This window comes from Delphinus delphis, chromosome 14 (genome assembly GCF_949987515.2).
Source record: "Delphinus delphis chromosome 14, mDelDel1.2, whole genome shotgun sequence".
Lineage (NCBI taxonomy): Eukaryota > Metazoa > Chordata > Mammalia > Artiodactyla > Delphinidae > Delphinus > Delphinus delphis.
Genome location: NC_082696.1, coordinates 69,158,674 through 69,181,816, shown reverse-complemented (window position 1 = coordinate 69,181,816; position 23,143 = coordinate 69,158,674). Strand labels below are relative to the sequence as shown.

The 23,143-nt window shown below is 35.7% G+C and overlaps 1 protein-coding gene across 6 annotated transcripts in view; it reads right to left on the bottom strand.

The window, feature by feature from the left end:
* SNX14 (sorting nexin 14) overlaps window positions 1-23,143 on the bottom strand; it is a 67,861-nt gene that overhangs the window by 37,804 nt on the left and 6,914 nt on the right. For 3 of the 6 annotated variants that reach the window (XM_060030262.1, XM_060030265.1, XM_060030267.1), the window contains exons 2-8: window positions 15,631-15,751; window positions 14,480-14,556; window positions 14,320-14,398; window positions 10,935-10,978; window positions 8,603-8,690; window positions 5,402-5,486; window positions 504-660 (exon numbers count right to left, since the gene is read on the bottom strand). In XM_060030262.1, the coding sequence (XP_059886245.1) occupies window positions 504-660; window positions 5,402-5,486; window positions 8,603-8,690; window positions 10,935-10,978; window positions 14,320-14,398; window positions 14,480-14,556; window positions 15,631-15,751 (651 nt within the window). The remainder of the gene's footprint in view (window positions 1-503; window positions 661-5,401; window positions 5,487-8,602; window positions 8,691-10,934; window positions 10,979-14,319; window positions 14,399-14,479; window positions 14,557-15,630; window positions 15,752-23,143) is intronic. The other 3 variants (XM_060030263.1, XM_060030266.1, XM_060030264.1) reach the window with 2 other exon arrangements.

The following is a 23,143-nucleotide window of genomic DNA, read 5'->3' as shown; positions in this document are numbered from 1 at the left end:
ATAAGCCATGGTCTTTTTCTCTAAGGATTATTAGGATAAGAGTAAAGAGGTAACTTTATGGAATAATCTAAACGTGCTCTTTCGGAAATAAGGGAGGCTGGACTAAACGACCTCTAACTATACTTCCCAGGTGAATACCTTAAAACCCAAACTTGTCTGTATAATTTGTTCAAAGTGTTTCTGCCAGTGAATCATAATATGCATGTCTTTTAAAAGGAACACCAAGGAAGTAATAAAGTATAATGATCTCAAGTAAGACAATTAATTTTTTACATTTGTCTTTGATTTCCTACGATCAATTTCCAAGAAAAAATTCTTAGCAACACAATACATCATGAATGCTTAGTACCTAAAATGGTATTTTAAGACCTGATAAATTATATTTCTTAAATGAAAAATTATATCATAGCCTAATCTCAAGTTTTAGTGTATTCCTATTATGATCAAGAATAGCAATATACATACGGTATGGTATGCTATGACATTTTCTAGTCTATTTATACCTGCAGTCTGTTGCTTTCGGAGGCAAAATATAAGGAAAAAGTAGTTCAGTAAGTTTCCTTAAATAATGTAATTCATCTCTTCGACTCCTCAAAGCCACATGAAGCTCCGGACCATATTCTTCTAAAGCAGCTTGCTGTAAAAACTCTGTATTTTCTACTATAAATAGAGATAAAAAATAAACATTGGAAGAAGTTAACAATGTTAAATAACTTCAGCCATTTCCACTAACAAATACAAATTAATTTAACATAGCCATTCCTTTCTTAGCCTTCCTTTCTTTCCAATATGTATTCTACTGGGAAATTTTTCACAAAAAGGATATAAAGAAAATAAGTTTCCTCTTTGCTGGAAGTTTTTTAATTATTCAAAATTAATTGATAAAAAAGCCTTTCACCCTTGGTAAACAAAACTTTAAACTCAGGTCATTACAAAGTATATTAAAGAAAAGCAAATTGCTTAAAGTGGAAAAAACTAAAGAAAACATCTTCTAGCATACACAAAGCTTTTGTTATCAAACGTTACATTCTGTTCATCCCCTGCAAATATTTTAAAAATCCCTCTTAGGGCTTCCCTGGTAGCACAGTGGTTGGGAGTCCGCCTGCCGATGCAGGGGACATGGGTTCGTGCCCCGGTCCGGGAAGATCCCACATGCCACGGAGCGGCTGGGCCCGTGAGCCATGGCCACTGAGCCTGCGTGTCCGGAGCCTGTGCTCCGCAGCGGGAGAGGCCACAACAGTGAGAGGCCCGCGTACGGCAAAAAACAAAACAAAACAAAACAAAAAACAAAAAACAAACAAACAAAAATCCCTCTTAAAGTTCTAGTCAAAATCATTCAGGTAACCCTTTGAAGAAATTAGAGTATAGAAACTGGCTTCCTTGGTTCAGTTCTGCATCTTCTGCCCACAGTACAGGACACAAAAGGTACAGAACTGTATATGGTGGAAGTCCATGAAGTTAGATTACTTAATAAACATTAACTGATGATAAAAGTTACACTAACAAAAAGTTTTCTTAAAAGGCCAAACACTAAACTAATACTTTAAAAAGGAGCAGGAGAAAAACAAGTCATGCTTTCTCCCCTATTTGCATTCTGAGCCAAGTTTTAAAATCATGGAGTCTGTGAAGGGAATCTTAACCCTAATTCAAATGGCATTTATTTTTTACAATTTATTTCTATTTTCATTGACAGAATGCAAGCATATTTACCAAAGAAAAGCCAAAACATACATTCTAATGGTGTAAGAACTAAGAAAGTAAATAAAGGCTACCTGTGCCAGAGGTATAAAAGAAGGACTGGCAAACAAGGACATAGTTTTTATAAGAATGTACTTTATTTTATCATTATACAATTGTTTACCATGCATTTTGCCCCAAGAATTTGGGGTACAGGTCTTTTAAAAATTTATATCATGAGCAGGGATTTAAAATAAGAAGACTAAGCTATGCTAAATCCCAATTCTACTTCTTTATTAACTGATGATGTTAAATGATATAATCCCTTTGAGTCTCAGTTTCCACCTCAGTAAACAGTCATTAAATAGTTAACACTGAAAAAGCTGCCAGGCAAAATGCACAAGTAATTATAATATCTGGTGCAATTAAGCATTCACACATAATATATAGATGCTGAAAAACGGGGCATGGATTTATCCCCACTAATCACCAGTGTATCTCCTGTCTAATTAGTGGGCAGTTTTCAGACCACAAAAGGAAAAGTCCCCAGAATCCACAACAAAGAGGTAACTTCAGGGTGAAAGACTGATATAAGATCCTTCAATTACTACTGAATTTAAATTAAACCAATGCTTCTAATGTATATATTTTCAACATTTCTAAGGGTGATAGAAGGACTTACATAGAAAACTTCTTTGTAATTCCTACTCTCAAGAGGCAGGTTAAGGAGAGAACACCAAGAAAGTAAAAATGAATATGTATAAAGAGCTGAACCTTTAATTTCCTGAATATACACAATTGTGGAGCCAAAGAATTTAGAAAACAAATTCATGCATGAAAGAGAAGAAAAATCAAAAACCTGAAAACCTTTTTTACAAGTCTAATTCACTGTTATAATATTTAGAACACCAGGACCTTTGGATAAAATGCAGTCCTTCTAATCCTCTGGCCTTTTAATTCTATGGAATTCATTAATTACAATGTCATTAATGAATCCAATCTAGCATTTTATGCTGATTTTGTAATTGAGGACCATTTTTTGCATGAATAGTAGCAATTTAGCAACCCCTCTCTTGCAAAGACTCAAGGATAAATTTCAGTCAAACTGGTCTATATATATGACAGCACTTTCACAGAAACAAAATAACTTGGATATTTTATTAAACTGATCAATTGAAAAATAAAAATAGGGCTTCCCTGGTGGCGCAGTGGTTGAGAGTCCGCCTGCCGATGCAGGGGACACGGGTTCGTGCCCTGGTCCGGGAAGATCCCACATGCCGCGGAGCGGCTGGGCCCGTGAGCCACGGCCGCTGAGCCTGCGCATCCAGAGCCTGTGCTCCGCAACGGGAGAGGCCGCAACAGTGAGAGGCCCGTGTACCACAAAAATAAAAATAAATAAAAATAAAAGACTCAATTTACTCATATCCTGAGTTCAAAGTGTTTGTCTTTACAACAAAATTAAGACCATATTAAAAATAATTTTCCCACACAAAAACCTGCACATAAATATTTATAGCAGCTTTATTCATAATTGCCAAAATTTAGAAGCAACCAAGATATCCTTCAAAAGATGAATGGATAAACAAACTGTGGTACATCTGTACAATGGAATATAATTGAGCAATAAAAAGAAATGAGCTATCAACTCCACAAAAAGACATGGAGGAGCCTTAAATGATAGTTCTAAATGAAAGAAAAGGCTACAGTCTGAAAAGGCTACAGTATGATTCCAACTATATGACATCTGGAAAAGGCAAAGCTGTAGAAAGAGTAAAAAGATCAGTGGTTGCTAGGGGTTCATGAAGGAAGGAGGGAGGGATAAATAGGTGAAACACAGGGGGCGGGGGGGCAGTGAAACTATTCAGTATGATGTTGTATTGATGGATACATGGCATTAAGCATTTGTCAGAATCCACAGAATGTACAATATGAAGAGTAAAACCCTAATAAAAACTATGGGGCTTCCCTGGTGGCACAGTGGTTGAGAGTCCGCCTGCCAATGCAGAGGACACGGGTTCATGCCCCAGTCTGGGAGGATCCCACATGCCGTGGAGAGGCTGGGCCCGTGAGCCATGGCCACTGAGCCTGCGCGTCCGGAGCCTGTGCTCCGCAACGGGAGAGGCCACAACAGTGAGAGGCCCGCGTACCACAAAAAAAACAAAAAAAAACTATGGACTTTAGTTAATAATAATGTCTCAGTACTGGCATATCAATTGTAACAAATATACCAACCAATGCAAGGTGTTAATAATAGGGAAGGGGGGAAATATATGGGAACTCTCTATAATTTCTGCTCAGTTTTTCTGTAAACTTAAAACTGCTCTAAAAAGTAAAGTTTACTAATAAAAAAAAAAACACACTTTTCTATATTTTTTTCTGACAGTACAGTAGCCTTAACAAAATGGCTACAACAAAGTTACTATCTTCTGGTGTGTTTTTGCCAGTGACAGGACAATTATTTTAAAAGTTAATTTTTTTAATTTAACAATTAAATTATACATATTTAAACTCTTCCACTTTTTAACTATGTTGAAGGTAAAACTTGAATTGTTATAATATTATAAGATGAACACAGAAAAATTTTTAAATGTAATTTGAAATGCTTCTCATACCTGAGGAATTATTCATACCAAAGGACAAATAAACTAATAATTTAACTACCACTCTACAAGTTCCCCAAATATACTGTGATTATACAAACTGATATTATGAGGGAGGGAAAATTGGTTCCATGCTCAAATGAGTTTGGGATGTGCTGGGTTAAAAAAAGTTAAAGTTATTTCTTTGCTGCAGGAATACTGAGATATTTTGGAATGCTAGTACTTACTGGGTATTTCCAGAAGAGAAATACAATACATAGTAATTACCAGAAAATATAACCATGATACTTCTTCTACATAGTCATCTACATAGAGTAGTATTCTGCAGAACATACTTGGGGAAGCACTGACAAAGAAGAATACCAAATGCAGATACAAGGAAAATCTCAGTTTCACAAAGAACTAAGTACAGAGCATATAAGTAATTTTGTTTAAAAGGTATATTTCAGCTTGATCTAAGAGCAAGAAAAGCCCCCAAATGAAGGTTTCATCCAATCAGCAAACGTTTGGTGAATGTATGCTATGTGTACATCATGACAGTATAAAGGCCAGGATACACATAAGAAACTGCAAACAGGTCATCCTGGCTAAAGTATCATACATAGTGAAGGACAAGAGTAGATCAAAATACTTGACTAAATAGGAAAGGGTTTAAAATATAGGACAGTTTTGACTCTGTAGCACTCGCTAATTTTTTTTTTTTTAAGTAGGCAGGTAACAGAATTGTGGCATTGTGAAATTAACATAGTAGCAATAAATAGGATAGGTTTCATCAAAACTGTTGAAATCATTAAGAAAAAAGGAGGGAAGAGATGTGAAAGACACCTCAGAGGAGGTAATGAAGTCAACAGACTACCATGCAAAAAAAGACAAGATTCATCAATAATATAACTAAAGATTATCCGAGTGTACCTTAATTTTCATAGATTCTTGAGTTCTCAAAATCACTTATATGTTAACAAATTACTGAAAGAGATTTCAGTTTAAACTAATACTTTCACAGCATCTGTGAATATATCACTTAATTTATCAGTACTCAGACTTAGATATTTAAAGTGAAAGCTGGTATATAAAAACAAACTCAAACTTTGTAGCAGTGTAAGAAACATAAAACTTTGTATTACCTTTCTGACTGGCTTTAACGATCACTTCTATATGCTTCATTGCTGCTTTTAATAGTTTCTTGGTGATAATAGATGGAATATCCACCTAGAAAAATTCAACATTAAAATAAAACTTTTAAAATAATTATCACTAAGTTACAATGGCAGGAACAATGTATTTAAGGTATTGGAACATATGATCTTAAAAATCAGTGGTATTATTGGGAATCTTTCAAAAATATAATTTAAAAGCACTTTACATTCTTGGATCATACTAACTGTAAATTTAGACCGTTTTACTACAACAGTAATGAAAATACACCTTCATATGCATACCCTATACACTAAATTTTTCTCACAAAATAGCATCTTTATTCTTGACTTATTTCTTTAATGTGTTCATTCTAAATGCATTCAAGAAAAAAATCTCAAGTAACTTTATCATCCCTTTGAGGTTATAAACTTGTGTTTACGAAGGTCACTTGAAAATAAACTTTTCATTCAGCTTACAAGGTAAATCCTGGTTTCAAGATATATGGAAGCATTCTATTTTGGAATAAAATTAAGTTTCATCATTCCCCACAGGTATTGTTCAACTTAAAGGCTGGAAACTGTAATGACTATGGTAGGTTAGTAAGAGAGGACTGGGGGCTTACAAGTACACACATAAAAGAGACATAAAATAAAATAACTAAAAAAAAAAAAAAAAACCCTGCAAATTAAGTAAATCACCACCAAAAAGCATGTTTATTGGAGTTCAACAGGCTTAGCTTCCATCACAAAGCTCAACACATCATATTCTCCCTTTATCAAAGGCATGAGAAAACTGCATCACAATAGTGTTGTTTTGTGTTAACTTTTCAGTTCTTTTTAAATTCCTCATTAAGAAAGAGGAAAAACATCACAAGCTGATAAATCTAGTAAGTGTAATGGATCATAATCCCCCAAATTTTAGTGATTTACTAGTAAAACCCAGAGCAGATTACAGATATCTTTTGGCTGTATAAGATCAAACATGTTCAATAAGAGGGGATGTTTTTGCTAGTAGCACACCTTTTTGCAAAATAACATTACTCTTCATTTATCCCTGCTCTCTTGGTACTCAGTGATTATAAATTAGTCTCATATATATATTTATCAAATAAACAAGATGTTTTCATTTTTAAATATTTTATGGAATCTTGTCTTCTGAGAATACGCACGAAAATTTTCCCTTGTAAGTTCCATTTTAGAGACTTCAGATCAAAATCAAAATGATAAAATAGTGAGTTTGTCACTAAACTTTGATTAAAAAAAGAAAAAAAAAAAAAACCACTGTGGACCTTAAATGATTGTTTTCATTATCCCCAAACTCCCAATTTACATTAGTCAGGCCATGTTATCAAGGATATAACATTGTACTAGGAATGACATGACCCAGGCCTAATCTTTTGCCCATCAACTACCTCTGACGCTTTGACAAAGAATATTACTAACTTTCTATAAAATGGGTATGATAATGACCCACTTATCTCCCAGGACAGTATACAGATAAAATGAAATGTACCATAACAATCCAGAAAGTGGAAAAAAATATTTGAAAATCATATATCTGATGAAGGAAGTATACCCAGAATAGATAATGAACTCTTACATCTCAACAATTAAAAGACAAATAACTCAGTTTAAAAAAATGGGCAAAGAATTTGAATACACATTTCTCCCCAAAAAAGATACACAAATGGCCAATAAGCATCTGAAAGGACGCTCGACATCATTGGTCATAGGGAAAGGCAAATCAAAGCCACAATGAGATACCACTTCACACCCACTAGCATGGTTAGAATCAAAAAGTGAGATAATAACTAGTTCTGGCAAGGATGTGGAGAAATCAGAACCCTCATACACTGCTGGTGGGAATGCAAAGTGGTACAGCCACTTAGGAAAACAATCTGACAGTTCCTCAAAAGTTAAACACAGAGTTACCACTTGACCCAGCAATTACACTCCTAGGTAAACCCAAAAGAAATGAAAACAAATATTCCACCCCCTCCCTCCCGAGAAAACCTATACACAAACACTATGGCAGCATTATTCATAATAGCCAACTGATGGATGGATGGATGCATGAACAAAATGTGGCATATCCATACAACAGAATATTACTCAGACATAAAAAAGAATAAGTACTGATATAGCTACAAAATGACAACATGAATAAACCTTGAAAATATTATGCTAAGTGAAAACAACCAATCACAAACATTATGCTAAATGAAAGCAAGCAATCACAAAAACTACAGAAAGGATTTTATAGTTAGCATGTATTATATTCAATCAACCAACAATCCTACCACTGGACATGTTTTCCTTTTCAGACTTCCTTATTATAAACTATACTGCAATGAATCTTTGAACATACATTTTTACAAACTACTGTGATTATTTCTTTAAAATATACTAAGAAAAACAATGGAATTAAATTTGGGAGCACAGACATTTTTAAGTCTTTTAATAAAGATTACCAAACTGCCTTCCAGGGTAAGAGTTACATCAATCTGAATTTGTACTTGCTTTGCCTGTTTCCCCACAATCACCACTACTAGATATTATCATGTTTTTTACCTTTCCCAACCTGATAGGCAAAAGAACAGTATCTCATCAAAAGACTATATTTCATGTGAGACAACATATTTTCAAATATTCACTGGCCATTTTATATGTTTCTTTTGTGAACTACTTATTCATAATTTTTGCATATCTTTGCCACAGTACTTGACTGTATTGTTCACTTCTCAAATAGGTATAGAAACATTTAACAAGATTTATCTTTATTTACTAATGGCAGATACGATATGCCAATTTATTGTCAATATGTTCAATTCTATCAAACTGACAAGGCAGTAGACAAGTATTTATGTCTACAGCCAACACACTGTTAAGTATATACAGACAGAAACTCAAACATAAACAAACTATGGCTTGAAATTTTTTAAAAAGTAGATCATAATCATTACCCTGTATTCAGTAAATTCATCTAACTGGAACATGAATTTTTTTTTCTCTAATTGTCTTTTTATTTCTAATTGCCACAAACCAAGATATCCAAACATTAAAATAAAGAAAGCAAAATTGATCAATTAATCAAAAGTAATCCATTTATCTTTTAATCTAAAAAATTAAAAGTGAGGAACAAATACATACAGTATAGAAATTCCCAAATTTCTCATTATAAATATATACCTTGTGAATCCTTCGAATTAAGACAGATGCAAAAAACCGTAATATAATTCTCAGTTCATCAACAAAGGACTCATCATCTGTTACATCCCTTCAATTGAGGAGAAAAGCAAGCATTTAGAAGTTCAAAGAAATACACAGCTTCCTCTTCTAGAAAACAAGAAAAGTCTAGAACTGACTTTCTTCCATTTACTTACGCTACTTTTTTTTAACAAATAATGCATTACAGTAGAGAATAAAAGAAATGTACAAAGAATAGAAATCTCCCATAATTCTAGTGACAAGACACAATTACTGTTAACTAAATTATAGTACATATTTCCCTGCAGACATTCACATGTACGTGGTCATATTTTTAAGATTTTTAAGATCATTTTCTAAACATCATCAAAGAAATATCTAAGAAATAAAACAAAGAATAATTTTGAGAAGCAACAGAATTACATACTAAATTTTAAATTAGTTTAAATATTTCTAGATTAATAATATAAACTAATTCTAAAAGTAAGGGAAAAAAGTGTGTGTTCTATTTGAAAAAGAAAATAAACTGAAACTCAACTGTTTTTAAACAGAAATTTTGACAACCTTCTCCTGAGTTTTCCTGTAGTCCTGAGGTCCCTAGAAGAATAAGGATACTTCCCTAATCAAAGGCAAGAAAGAAAGGTACGTATAATGGTGATATTCTGAACTTGAAGATGATGCTACCTGTTAAGTCCCTTGGTAAAATAAGGAAGATAATTGTATCAATCATGCTTTCCACTATTAACTCCAAGGAAGGGGATATCACAGCATCAAAGGAGAAAATACAGACTTTAACATTTACAAATACAGCCATATTTTATATCTGAAGAGTCATAATGTGGGCGTAGGGGTGGGGCGGGGTCGCAGTGGGGAAGTTTTACAACAGGATTCATTTTACAAAAGGCCTCACCATCAACTTTACTTAAATGGCAAATGCCCCATATTTAAGACAGACTCAAATGTAAAAAATTAATTTATATAAGCTTTTCAGGAAAATATGCCATATAAACTGAATATTAAATTTGTTTTAATACACTATAGATCAACTCAACTACTAGCATTTTTTTTTTTTCTGGCCATGCCACGTGACTTGTGGGATCTTAGTTCCCTGATCAGGGATCGAACCTAGCCCCACAGCAGTGAAAGCGCTGAGTCCTAACCACTGGACCACCAGGGAAGTCCCCTACTAGCATTGTTAAATTAGGAAATTCAAAATATACTGAATCTATATAAAATTTGGGTAGTTATCATTAAGTATTACATCTGTAAGTCATACGGGTTTAAGTGTTCAAATACATAACTAAATACATGATGCTTATGTAAGGGAACATCTGTTTTATAATATAACTTGGGATTTCTGATTGTCAAACTATATATTTTTTTCAGATCCATATCCTGCTAAGCATAGGGCACTTGTACATCCACCTCAGACACCAAAAACAAAGTTGCTTTGGAAAAAACATATTAATTTTCCAGGAAAAGTCTATTGAAATTAACTTTCAATTTAATGAAATATCTGAATATAAATTTTTCCTGTAAATGTACAACTATTTCAAATGTAAAAAGTGCATACAAAATAGTAAATCACTCCTACAATTAGGAGTCATGAGAAATTCTACAAGTTACTTGAGGACACGGGGAGGGGGAAGGGTAAGCTGGGACGAAGTGAGAGAGTGGCATGGACATATATACACTACCAAACATAAAACAGATAGCTAGTGGGAAGCAGCTGCATAGCACAGGGAGATCAGCTCAGTGCTTTGTGACCACCTAGAGGGGTGGGATAGGGAGGGTGGGAGGGAGACGCAAGAGGGAGAGGATTTGGGGATATATGTATACATATAGCTGATTCAGTTTGTTATACAGCAGAAACTTAACACAACACTGTAAAGCAATTATACTCCAATAAAGATGATTTAAAAAAAAAAAGAAATTCTACAAGTTACTTCTCTTTCAAAAAGTAGCCTAAGTTCCTCTTTGCTATCACTAAACTGTTAATTGATGACCTAATCAATGGTTCTTAACTGGGACCACTGTGCCTCCCAGGTAAATGTGGCAATCTCTGAAGACATTTTTGGTGGTCACAACTAGGGGAAGAAGGGATACCACCAGCATTCGCTAGGAAGAAGCCAGGGGTGCGGCTAAATACCCTATAAGGCACAGTACAGGTCCCTACAGTAAAGAATTACGTGGTCTAAAATGTCAATAGTGCCAAAATTGATAAATCCTGGCCTATACTGAAAACATATCATTAGCACTTAACTTAATGGTATTCACTATACTATAGAAAAAAGGTCTTATAGAAAGAGCTTACCTGTACCAGGGGTAAATGAAGTTTTCCAACACTAATTCAAGAACCTGCATAAAAATTATTTTTCAAAGAAAAATCAAGTTAGTTAACTCATTCTGGGAAAATAAACTCTACTACTAAGAAATATATAATAAAAACTAAGTTTAGTATCCCATATATTGACATCTAATATCACACTTTCACATGACAAAATGTATATGTCAACTTTACATGTTGTGATGATGAAAGAAAACATGAAAAAATACTTTGAAAACCATAAAAAAGAAAAATTACTATTAGAATGACACACATTTTTAAATATTCCTATAATTTAAAAAAAATTTTTAAAAACCTAAATTGTTCTGACTCTGAAGCTTCACTAAACCAAAAAATTTCTATGGAAATAAGGAAAATAATAGGCTAGTCTTTTGCATTCCTAACCCTCTCTGTAAGTCAGTATTCCCAGAATAAAATGAAGAAACAAATATATAAGACTTACATAAAGGGTTAAAGTTAGGTTTCAGTGATCATCTTTGAAGCGAGGATAGTGACCAGAAGGGAGCATGAGGGGTACTTCTGGGTGCTAATAATGTTTTTGTTTCTTGATCTGGGGGCCGGCTACATGAATATGCTCACTTCGTGAAAATTTTAGCTGTACACTGAAAATCAAGTTATATGTGAAAGAGTAACAAAACAAAACAAAAGAAATCTTGGGTGTTAAACCTTCCATTCCTTGAGCCTGGGTGCAGCAGTATAGTTTAATTTTTAAAAGGACTTGTAGCAGTGGGCATTAACTTTAAAAAACACTAGGGAGGGAATGAAACAATATATCTAATCTGACTATATACCTTCTCTGCAGTAGTAATCAAGACTGGACTCTCTAAATACTAAGGCAACAAGATTTGGACTTTTTACTAAAAAAGTAAGCATTAGTGATATCACCTGGAAAAATAAGATACATATAGACAGTGTTAGGACACAGAGAGGAGACTAGAAAATTTACCATTAAACATTTCATCTTATTATTATATTATTCCCTCAAATTCAATCAGAAGCCCTAGTAAGTTTACATCCTAAGTAGCTCTTTTCTACAGCTCCACTATTCAGGTCCTCATCTTCTCATCCCTATACATAGCAATAGCCTCTAAACTAGTCTCCCTCCTTCCAAGCTAGCTCCCCTCCAACCTCCATAAACCTGCCAAAGTGATCTAAAACATGTATTTGACCACATCACTCCGCTGCATGAAACCCTCAATATATCAAACCACAACATATCAAAGTTAAGACAAGTGGAGCTGCACTGATTGTGAAGGGGTGAGAGAAAGCTGCTTGCCAGCCCCTGTGACCATCCACTTCCTTTTCACCTCCCACTGCATCCTGTGAATCACATCTGAAAACTCTAGTTACACAATTTGAAAATCACTGACTCCCGATCAATTAAACTCCTTCAGCGTGGCCTTTTAAGTCTTCTGATGATCTGATTTCTAAAGGGCCATATAAAAATCAGTTAAGAACTACGGCAGTCCTGGGTTTTAGACTGAGTTCTTCTGCTACCAACCAAGTATGATACCTGAGAAAATTATTAAAACTCTCTAAACCCTTCCTTTGGTAAAACCATCAAATCAATAATAGCACCTACTTCATAGGCTGTATGATTACATGAATAATGCAAGTACAGTGATTAGTACAATATCTACTATACAGTAAGTGATTGATAAATACTAGCTAATAGAGTCTGGTCTCTTCGTTGCCCACACCCTCCTTCGCATTTCACCCTCCAGTCTGCTGAACACTCCACCTTGTTTCAAAGCCTCTTTCTTTCCAAAAGCTCTTCCCACACCCTCAAATACCTTTTCCCACACTATCAGGCTGATAAACTTCTAGTTATATTTCCTGACTGCTCCTCTCAACAGTTATGCACTTCGTCCTCTGTGCTAATGATACACCTTGTACATTTCTTCCATTATAGCCTGCATTACATTATATTGTATATGTCTGTTTAAATGGCTCTCTCCCCTCCTAGACTGAAGTTCCCAGAAGAAAGGAACCATACCTGATTTCTCTTTTTATTCCTAGGGCCTAATCCAGTTCCTGCCTACAGCAAGATCTCAGAAAATATTTTTAAATATTGGAGCTAGTATTTATTGAACACTAATATGTGCCAGGCACTAGGCTAAGAGCTTTACATCAGTTTTTTCAATTTTTAAAAAGAAACGAAGTGTCAAACTACAAATAATACTCTTCCTAGATGTCTTGTCTTCAACAGACCTCAAATCAGCACTCTCCCCAACAGAAATATAATGTGAGCCACAAATATAATTTCAAATTTTCTAGTAGCTATGTTTTTTAAAAAGTAAAAAGAAACAGGTGAAGTTAATTTTATGATATATCTTATTTAACCCAATATACCCAAAATATTATCATATATGTAATCAACATAAAGTATATAATAGGATATTTTACATTTCTTTTTCCTTACTAAGTCCTCAAAATCCAGTACATATTTTACTGTATTTTACATATACAGCACATCTCAATCTGGACTAACACATTTCAAGTGTTTATCAATAGCTGCATGTGGCTAGTGGCTACTATACTGGACAGCACAGTCTTAAATCAGGGAATCTGAAGGATGAAAAAGAGCTTACAGAAGAAATGAAAAGGAAAACTGCCAACAGTTTAGCATTTATGCAGCATACTTTTCGCCAAACAAAGATACAAACTGGGAAAAAGGACAATTAAGGCAGGATTCAGATGCCTAATGCTATTCTTCAACTAATTAGCACTCAGTTTAATTCAATAGATATCTATCAGGTACCAACAATATATCTGGCACCTGCACTTGGTGCTGGGAACAAATGAGACCCATTCCTTGCCTTCAAGGACTTGACTGCTTTCTTGGATGGAGAGACCAAGTTTCTCAAAGAAATAACTAAAACATGATATGTTACCAAAAAGGTACATATAAAATGTGACTGGAACAAAGATAAGAGAACATGCTTTCTATTCCTATACTATGGACAAACACTGAAATGTATCTGACTCTCTGCTCAAGTTAGTGTCAAAAATGGGGTCACAATTCAGTAAGATACACATTGGCTCCTTGTAGCTCAGGTCTCCTCTGGAATTACAAAATGGTTATTTCTACTGTCTTATAATAAAAATGACTATTTTTATAAGAGGTAAACAATAACTAGGTAAACAGTACTTTTTTTGACTAAAATGTCCATTTCAATTAGACATGGGATCCAAAAACATTTCTAGTTTACCATTCAAGTTGTATAACAATCAACTACCAGCCAAGAATTGATTAGGCAGCATATATTAAAATACTCCATGATTAAATTTTCCATAGGTATTTAATACTTTCTGCTTGGGTATACATAGCAATTTTATTTAAATCAGTTACCTCTGAAAGAGATGCATCAACCTTGGAAGAAATTTTCAGGTCTAGCCATGGCTGGTAGTTCTCAAGCAGCAAGGCAGGTCTAAAGAAAATCATACAGTTAAACTGCTTGAAATCCAAAATGTAACTGGAAGGATCAACAAATTAAAAGTGTTTAACGTACCTATGTCGTTTACATTTCACTTTACCACAAACAGCACAGCTACGACCTTGAGGAAATAATTCCTGAAGTCCTAACTGCTAAAAAAGGGAAATGGGGAGATTCGTCTTTACTTTACGTATCATATTTACTGAAGAGAATCAACTTTCCAAAAGTTTGTTAATCAATGTATGAATTCAAAGGACATGATTTTTTTAACTAATATCTGCTTTAACACTGAAACCATTCTTTATAATAAATAATACTTGCTATACCAAACTGCCAATAGGAAAAAAATACCTAATGAAATGCTTTACAATAACTAAGCCAAATTTTCAAGCTTAAAATTAAAGTCAATTGTTACGCTCACTTATTAAAAATAAATAAATATATAAATCTATATTTGAAAATGATACTCTACTGCAAAGGTATAAGAAAAAACTATTTTCTATTTCTCCGAAACCTTGAATTCAATGAGGGAGAAGACGCGTGGTAACTAGTAAGGTTCCTGACCAAATACGGGGTATCACCTTCAGCTGTGTTTCCTCTGAGTAGAAATATCAACCAACCTGAGATGAGGGACTACATCAACTTGGAGAATTTTCAAGGAAGAGTTCAAAGTTCAGAAAAACTAATTATTTTCGTTAAAGAAATATTACTGGTTTGTTTCTATGGAGCAAATAAACATTTAGGGAACAATTAGTTCCCTGTTTGTGTCTGTGCCTCAGAATCACCTGGAAGGCTTTGAACAGGTCCTAATTACAAGGCCCTAACCCAGAACTATTCAATCAAAATCTAGTGGTAGGGCCCAGGAGTCTGTACTTTTTAAAAGATTCCTCAGGTGATTCTACTGTACAACCAATTTTGGAAACCTCTGTTTTAATTCACTGTCATCATAGTTAATATGCAGTCAAAGGACACTCTAAAATCGTGGAGCCCAATTTTCTGAGAATTTTCTGTTTTCTTTCTTTAGCTCCTCCTGGGAGACCTATATACTTTAAAAATGAACATATATGCAAATTTCACTTTAAAAATGTTCTGATGTCTTCCATTATTAAATAATAGCAGAGGTATTTTTTAAAAATCACTGCTTTAACATGCTTTCATGAACAATACCGAATAGCACAGGGTCATACCTACTAATTCTTTTAAAAGTAAGAACACATATATTTTACCTTGGGTTTGTATTTTATCGTGAAGAATATATTTGGTAAGAGAGAATCAGGTCCCAATGAGCAGTAGAATGTGACAACTCCAGCAACAAATGACCAGAAGATCATTAAAACATGAAGATACCTTAGAAATAAAGGAAGGTAATTATTAGAACCAAAAAACAGCATATAACACTAATTTGTCCCTTCATTGATTTCACAAGTTTTTAATTAAGCACCTACCATACTAGGCTGAAGCAACTTCTCCAGTCATGATTTTCTGTAATGTATCTACTAACTATAAGAATCATAGAATGTATGCTATCAAATGTATATTTCATTAAATGTATAAAGAAGTATAACTTCTCAATATTTCATAATTTGGTACCTAGGTTGTCATATTTAGCCAATACCACATTTTTCCAGAATACCTTCTAATGACAGGGTAGTATTCAAACCCCACCAAAATTCTGATTATTTGTCATTAAATCAATTTTACTGAGTGCCCGTTTTGTGCTACATAGTACTCGGCTCTAGGGATACAATAAGGAACAGCACTGCCATGGTCTCTATTTGCATGGAAAACACTATCTGGTAGGTATAACAGATAAGTAAGTAAATACAATACAGTGTGATGATATGTTCTATATTATGACAGAGAAAGTATGCATGATATGAGAACTCCTCGGGCAAAATACACAACCCAAACTTGAAAAGACAGAAAAACTCTTTTCAGAGAAAGTTGTGTCTGTGGAAAACCTTAAAGAGTGAGTAGGAGAAAACCAACAGAAGAGGACAGGGTAGAGGAAGGAGGGACTGGGGAAGAGGCAGGGGAATTCAAACTGGAGAGAACTACGTGGGCTAAGATCTGAGCACAGTTCCAAGGAAGAAGTGGTCTTGAGATGAATCTAGAAAAGCCAAGCCAAAGCCACATGACACAGTGTCATACAGTAAGCCATGTTAAGGTGTCTCGATACGGCCAGTCCTCACAGCGCACAGCTCTGACGTGCATACATTTCAGTTGCCAAAACTTTGTGAGACACCAGCCCCCCAAACATCACAGTTTAAATTCTAATTACCGCGTCACGGTTGTTAGCTGTGCAAACCATACAGTACAAACTTTGGTGCCAGCTCTTCAGGCCACAAATCACTATGTAGTGAGAAGAGAATGAAGCCAATCCACAGACAGAAGCAGGAAAATCCAGGAGGAGAAGAAACTATTGGCAGTATTCCAAACCCTGGTTCTATGTGTCTCTGAGGCCCAGCTACACTCCAGTTCTTTCTGCACTTACATAATCTTCCCATGATTCCCCTCTTTGCCAAACCTAGTGTGAGCTGAGTTTCTTTCATCTACCATCAAGAGTCCTAAGTAATGCCCAGGAGACAATGAAGATTTTAAGAATTTTTAAGAGTTTTAAGAAAAAGAGTAGTATCACCAGATGATCAGTAGACACTCAGGCAGCAATATGGAGAATGGCCTAAACTGGAAACATGCAGGCTAATTAGAAAGCTGCTGAAGTAATTAATCTAGGAGAGTCTACAGATGGCCTGTACTAGGGAAGAGACTTAGAAATAAAAAGAAGCTGACTGTTTTGAGACATCTAGGAGGAAGAATTAAGGGGACTAAGTAGTTGATTAGATGCAAGGAGAAGGGAGAGATTAAAAATCAGTTCCCTTTGGACATGTTGAATTTCAGATATCTCAAGACGTGTCAAGCAGAAATGTTCCATAACCAGCCAAATACTGGGTAGTTTAGATCTCTGCAGAGAATATGCGCCAAGGATAAAGGTTTGGAAATTACCAGCATAAAGATCACTGAAGTCATGGGAACGAATGACATGACCAGGGAAAAGCTGCAGAATGAAAAAAGAAGAGAACATAATACATTTAAGAAATAAGCAGAACAAGAGGAATCCGTAAAGGAATCTAGTAATTAGAAGAGTTGAGAAGACATCTGGGGGTCAAGTCAAAACGGCTGTCAAGATAAAAAAAAGAAAGAAAACATTTCAACAGGGATGAAGTAGTTAACATGATCAAATAGTTGTAAAATAAAGTGAGACAGATTGAGAAGTGTCCGTCAGTTTTAGCAACAAGAGAGCCACTGATGAACTAGGCAAAAGCAATTCTAGTAGAATGGTAAAGAACTGCAGTGGGTTGAAGAGAGGTGGGGAAGTGGGACTGGTACATGTGGATAATTCTCTTTTTAAAGGAAAGAAGAGCTAAGGTTTAGCTGGAGAGGGACCATGAGGAAAGGTGTTTAGAAAAACCTGATCATAATTAAATGTTAATAGGAGAGAAGGAGAAAAGAGAGAAAAAGGTAGGAGACAAAAGATAACTTGAGAGAATTATTTTCTCCTAGAGAGATAGGAGTAGTTGGGATTCAGAGCCAAAACAGAAGAAATAGTTATAACAGGAAGAGAGATCTCCTCCCCAATACCAGAGAGAAAGAACAGATTGATGAGAATGGAGTCAAACCTGTAGATTTCAAAACAGGAATTTATGATGGCCTTTAGGTGAAACAGGAGATGCTGAGAGTGAAGGGTGAAGGTGGCATGAACGGAAGTTCTAGAAGACTGGGGAAGTTCTGAAACAGCTGCTGGGAAGAAGTCAAGAGAAGGGTATCCTGGGGAACTGCCGAGCAGTACTGAGGCTGAAGAGTTAAATTTACAGGTGTGGGATCTTCTCTAGCAACATTCAGTAACCAGGATATAAACACTAAAAAAAACAAGCAGCATCACTGATCCAAGATTTGGAGTTTGTCAGGCGAGTGGAATGTAAGGAAAGAGAGCCAAAGATACTGGCAATAGAGTGGCTGAAGTGACGGGCAATGGAATCTAAGCTACACTGACTCCAAACCACATAGGAAAGTAAGTGACAACAGAAGAGGGAAAATGGATAGGAAGAAGGCAGAGGAATCGGGAGGCTGAGGAAAGCAGGCTTTTACGAATGAGAGAAGTAGGTCAGCAAGTGGGAGGTTTGATTTTTAAGATTTCACAGGTAGAATACTTTCTGGTGATAACCAGGGCCACCATAGGGTGGTCTAAGTGGGAGGCTGTACAGGAGTCACCTCGAGATAGACTAGCATATTTGATGGGCTACTTGCCCAAACACTGGAGTCATCTAGAATGATGGCGGAATTTAAAATGGAGAGAAAGTTTATAAACCAGAAGCTTATAGTACAAGTGACCTGGAGATCAGTGAGAAAACAGACAGATGGTATATGTTCCAAAGGAGTAAGAGACTTCTATTTCTTTGACAGAATAATTTGTACCAGACTTGCCTTCCTGCCATAAACAACTATAAAACTGAACAAAACATGTGCAGCAACTGCTTTTAGGCACTGGATAACAGGCAATATACAGCAACAGAATCTTTAAGAGAAGGGAAGCACACAAGTGAGTTCCACATTGATCCCAGTTCTTTGACTGGGGACAACTGTCCAAGTGCAGCATGGAATAGAAAAGGTTACAGAAGATATTGTGAAGATCTGGGATTTCGGAATTGGGGAATAAAGCACCAAGTAATAAGAAGGTGAAGACAGATGATTAAAGATGCTTACGTATTATAGACAGTGACCAAGTAAGTGCAAAAGCTGTGAGACAAAGGCTGCACCACCCAACTACATGAAACCGCCTGGTCTCCAGGCTTCCAGAGCAATTCTATACTTGAGAAACATCCACTAAATACCGATTATTAAATGCTCTCACTCAGCACTTAAAACATAAACATGATTACTATTCACTCAAAAAACTTGCTATGGCTTAATGTTGCCTGCAGGATGAAACACAAACCCCTTAAACCTTTATGGTCCCTTTCAAGCTGACTCCAACCCACCTTTCTACTCTTATTTCTTCTCATTCCTTTATACAAAGCTTCACTCCAACCAATACCATAATTGACATCAAGTTTTAAAGAAACATTAAGTCTGGAAACTAACTCAATAGGTTATACAGGTATTCACAGAGGAAATTATGAAATTCATGTCCATAGCCACTTACTGAAAATCATTTTGAGCCGGAGAGATATGACTCAGAATTCAGAATTTTTAGGATTCTTGAACAGTTTTATAGCATGTATTTCATAAATAACATAATGTAATATGTTAATGAGGTCTGATACAGTACTCCATAATCAGATATTAATATTTCTGCAGCAAAACATATAAACAATAAATAAATAAATAAGTCAGAAATAAATACTACAAATAGTCTCAAGTCTATTGAGGTCAGCTTTTGTTATTAAATGCCAAACTTATGGGAAAAGTTACTTCTTCAGAGTTTTTTGGTCTCAGAATTACAGATTAGGAATTGTAGACCTGTGCTTAGACTGAATGACAATAAACACTACATGCAATATGTATACTGCTATAACTAGGTCAAGCAATAACTAAGGCATTATTTAAGAAGGAAATCTATAGCATTAAATGCATTAATCCTGTTGTTCTCAACGAAGGGTGATCGCACTGCCCAGGGGACACATGGCAGTATATGGAGACATTTTGATAGTCACAACTGCAGGGAGAGGGAGAAGGGGACTGTGGTACTTACATCACATGACTAGAGGCCAGGGCTCTGCTAAATATTTTACAGCGTACAGGACAGCCCCCCACAGCAAAGAATTATCTGACCCAAATTATCAACAGTGTTGAGGCTGAGAAACCTCGCATTAATCAGAGACAAAGAAATGCTGAAAACCATCAAGCTAAGCATTCAGAAGGATGGGGGGAAAAATGCAAATCCAAACACATTAAAAGGAAGGAAACACTAAAGAGAAGAACAGAAATCAATAATGTGGACAATAATGATAAGACAAAAAAGAAAATTAAGCTGGTTCTTTGGAAAAACTAATAAAATAAGCAAACCTCTAACTGGATACTACTGAAAGTTTTAGGGCACCAATAATTACTCTAAAAACCGATAATTAAGAGAAAAGTGTAAGTATTTAACCCACTTTTCCAATTTGAGATGTACTTCATTGTAACTAAATACACCTAGTGGAGGATGGAGTAAAGCAATTTTACACACACACACACAAATTTTTTTTTTAATTATTATTTATGTATTTATCTATTTTTGGCTGTGTTGGGTCTTCGTTTCTGTGCAAGGGCTTTCTCCAGTTGCGGCAAGCGGGGGTCACTCTTCATCGCAGTGCGCGGGCCTCTCACTATCGCGGCCTCTCTTGTTGCGGAGCACGGGCTCCAGACGCACAGGCTCAGTAATTGTGGCTCACGGGCCTAGTTGCTCCACGGCATGTGGGATCTTCCCAGGCCAGGGCTCGAACCCGTGTCCCCTGCATTAGCAGGCAGATTCTCAACCACTGCACCACCAGGGAAGCCCCACACAAGCATTTAAACTAAAAACTACAGAAGGAATGGAAGAATACAAAATCATCATGTTGCATCCTATAATGAAGTAACTGATTCAGGGAGTAAATAAACGGTGAAACCAAAGAGAAAGTTTGTTGGGCAGTTGTCACCACCTGAATACACAAAGTGAGGCAACTCCATCTAACGTGGAGTTATCCTCTGATGTGATGTAATAGGATGTACACAGCATCAGTGAAGTACTCTTGCACCAAATAAATAAATAAATAAAAACAAATCTAAATCTAATTGAGCCTATAAATCTAACTCCCTGTCTACAAAAAATATAAAGGTGCAGGTGAGAGTAAAAACAGAAGACACCACAAGGAAACTATCAGCAAAACCCAAGGTGTGAACAAATGGCTCAGTTTCTTCAACAACTCAATAGCAAGGAGGAAAAAAAGAGCGGGTGAGGAGGAATGTTCTAGATTTGGGTTGACAAACTATGGCTTATGGATAGCCCTCAAGCTAAGAAAGATTTTCACATTTTTAAAGGGCTCTTTTAAAAAATAATATGGGGGCCTTCCCTAGTGGCGCAGTGGTTAAGAATCCGCCCACTAACGCAGGGGACACGGGTTCGAGCCCTGGTCCGGGAAGATTCCACATGCCATGGAGCAACTAAGCCCGTGAGCCACAACTACTGAAGCCCGCGCTCTAGAGCCTGTGCTCTGCAACAAGAGAAGCCACCGCAGTGAGAAGGCCACACACCACAATGAAGAGTAGCCCACTCTCGCTGCAACTAGAGAAACCCCATGCACAGCAATGAAGACCCAACACAGCCAAAAATAAATAAATAAGTTTTAAAAATAATAATATGGGACGGAGACCTGATGTAGCCCGCAAAGCCGAAAATATTTATTCTCTGACACTTTACGGAAAAAGTTTGCCAACTCCTGTTCTAGATTATAAGACATTTACAAAAGTTTAAGAAATGCATCAACTACATACAATGAGTGGACCTAGCTTAGATTCTGATTAGAACAAATGCACTACAAATTTCTTTTTATAAATTTTTTTTATTTTTATTTATTTTTGGCTGCGTTGGGTCTTTGTTGCTACGTGGGCTTTCTCAAGTTGCGGCAAGCGGGGGCTACTCTTCATTGCGGTGCGCGGGCTTCTCATTGCGGTGGCTTCTCTTGTTGTGGAGCACGGGCTCTAGGTGCGCGGGCTCCAGTAGTTGTGGCTCGTGGGCTCTATAACGCGGCTCAGTAGTTGTGGCGCATGGGCTTAGCTGCTCTGCAGCATGTGCAATCTTCCCGGACCAGGGCTTAAACCCGTGTCCCCTGCACTGGCAGGAGGATTTTTAACCACTGCACCACCAGGGAAGCCCCTACAAATTTTTATATAATTAGGAAAATTTGATTATGGACTGGTTATTAGAAGACATTAAGAATTATTGTTAATTTTGTAAGGTTATGGTTTTGTGTAGAATAATTTACTTTTTAAGGGAGGAAGGTTAGACTTTTTTAAAACATTGATGGTTACTGAAGCTGAGTGATGGGTGCTTAGAGGTTCCTTGCACTCTCTTTTTTCTATATATGCTTGGAAATTTTCAAAACCAAAAGTTAAAAAGACAAGGTTTTAGCAAGACAGATGAGGGAATAAAAAAAAAAAAAAGAGGATACAAATATACAATACAGAATGAAAAAGAAATAATCATAGCTATAACTGAAATGAAGAGTAAGACTATAAAAACTATATGTATGCTCATAAATTAGATAACCTATATGACATAAATTTTTAGAAAAAGACAAAAATGCCAAAACTTAGGAAGTGAAGAACTTGAATAGACCAAGTATCATTAGAGGAATTAAAATATAATCAGAGACCTGACTATAAAAAAAAAGACCCCTGGCCCAAATGGTTTTACCAAACTTTCATAAAACAGATAATCTCTACTTTATACAGACTGCTTTCGGGGGAAAAAAATGAGAAAAAGCTGCTAATTTTAAAGGATTCATATAATTTTAACTCCCCAACCTGATAAAGATAATATAAGCAAATCATTAGGTCTATTTTACTTATGAATATAGATATGAAGTACTAAGTAAAATATTAGTTAACTAAAACTAGCAGTATATCATAAAATAAAGAATAATACCATAAGAAAGGCATATTTTTTAAACAGTTCAATATCTTTAAATCTACACCATCATGAACTAAAGGAGAAAAAAA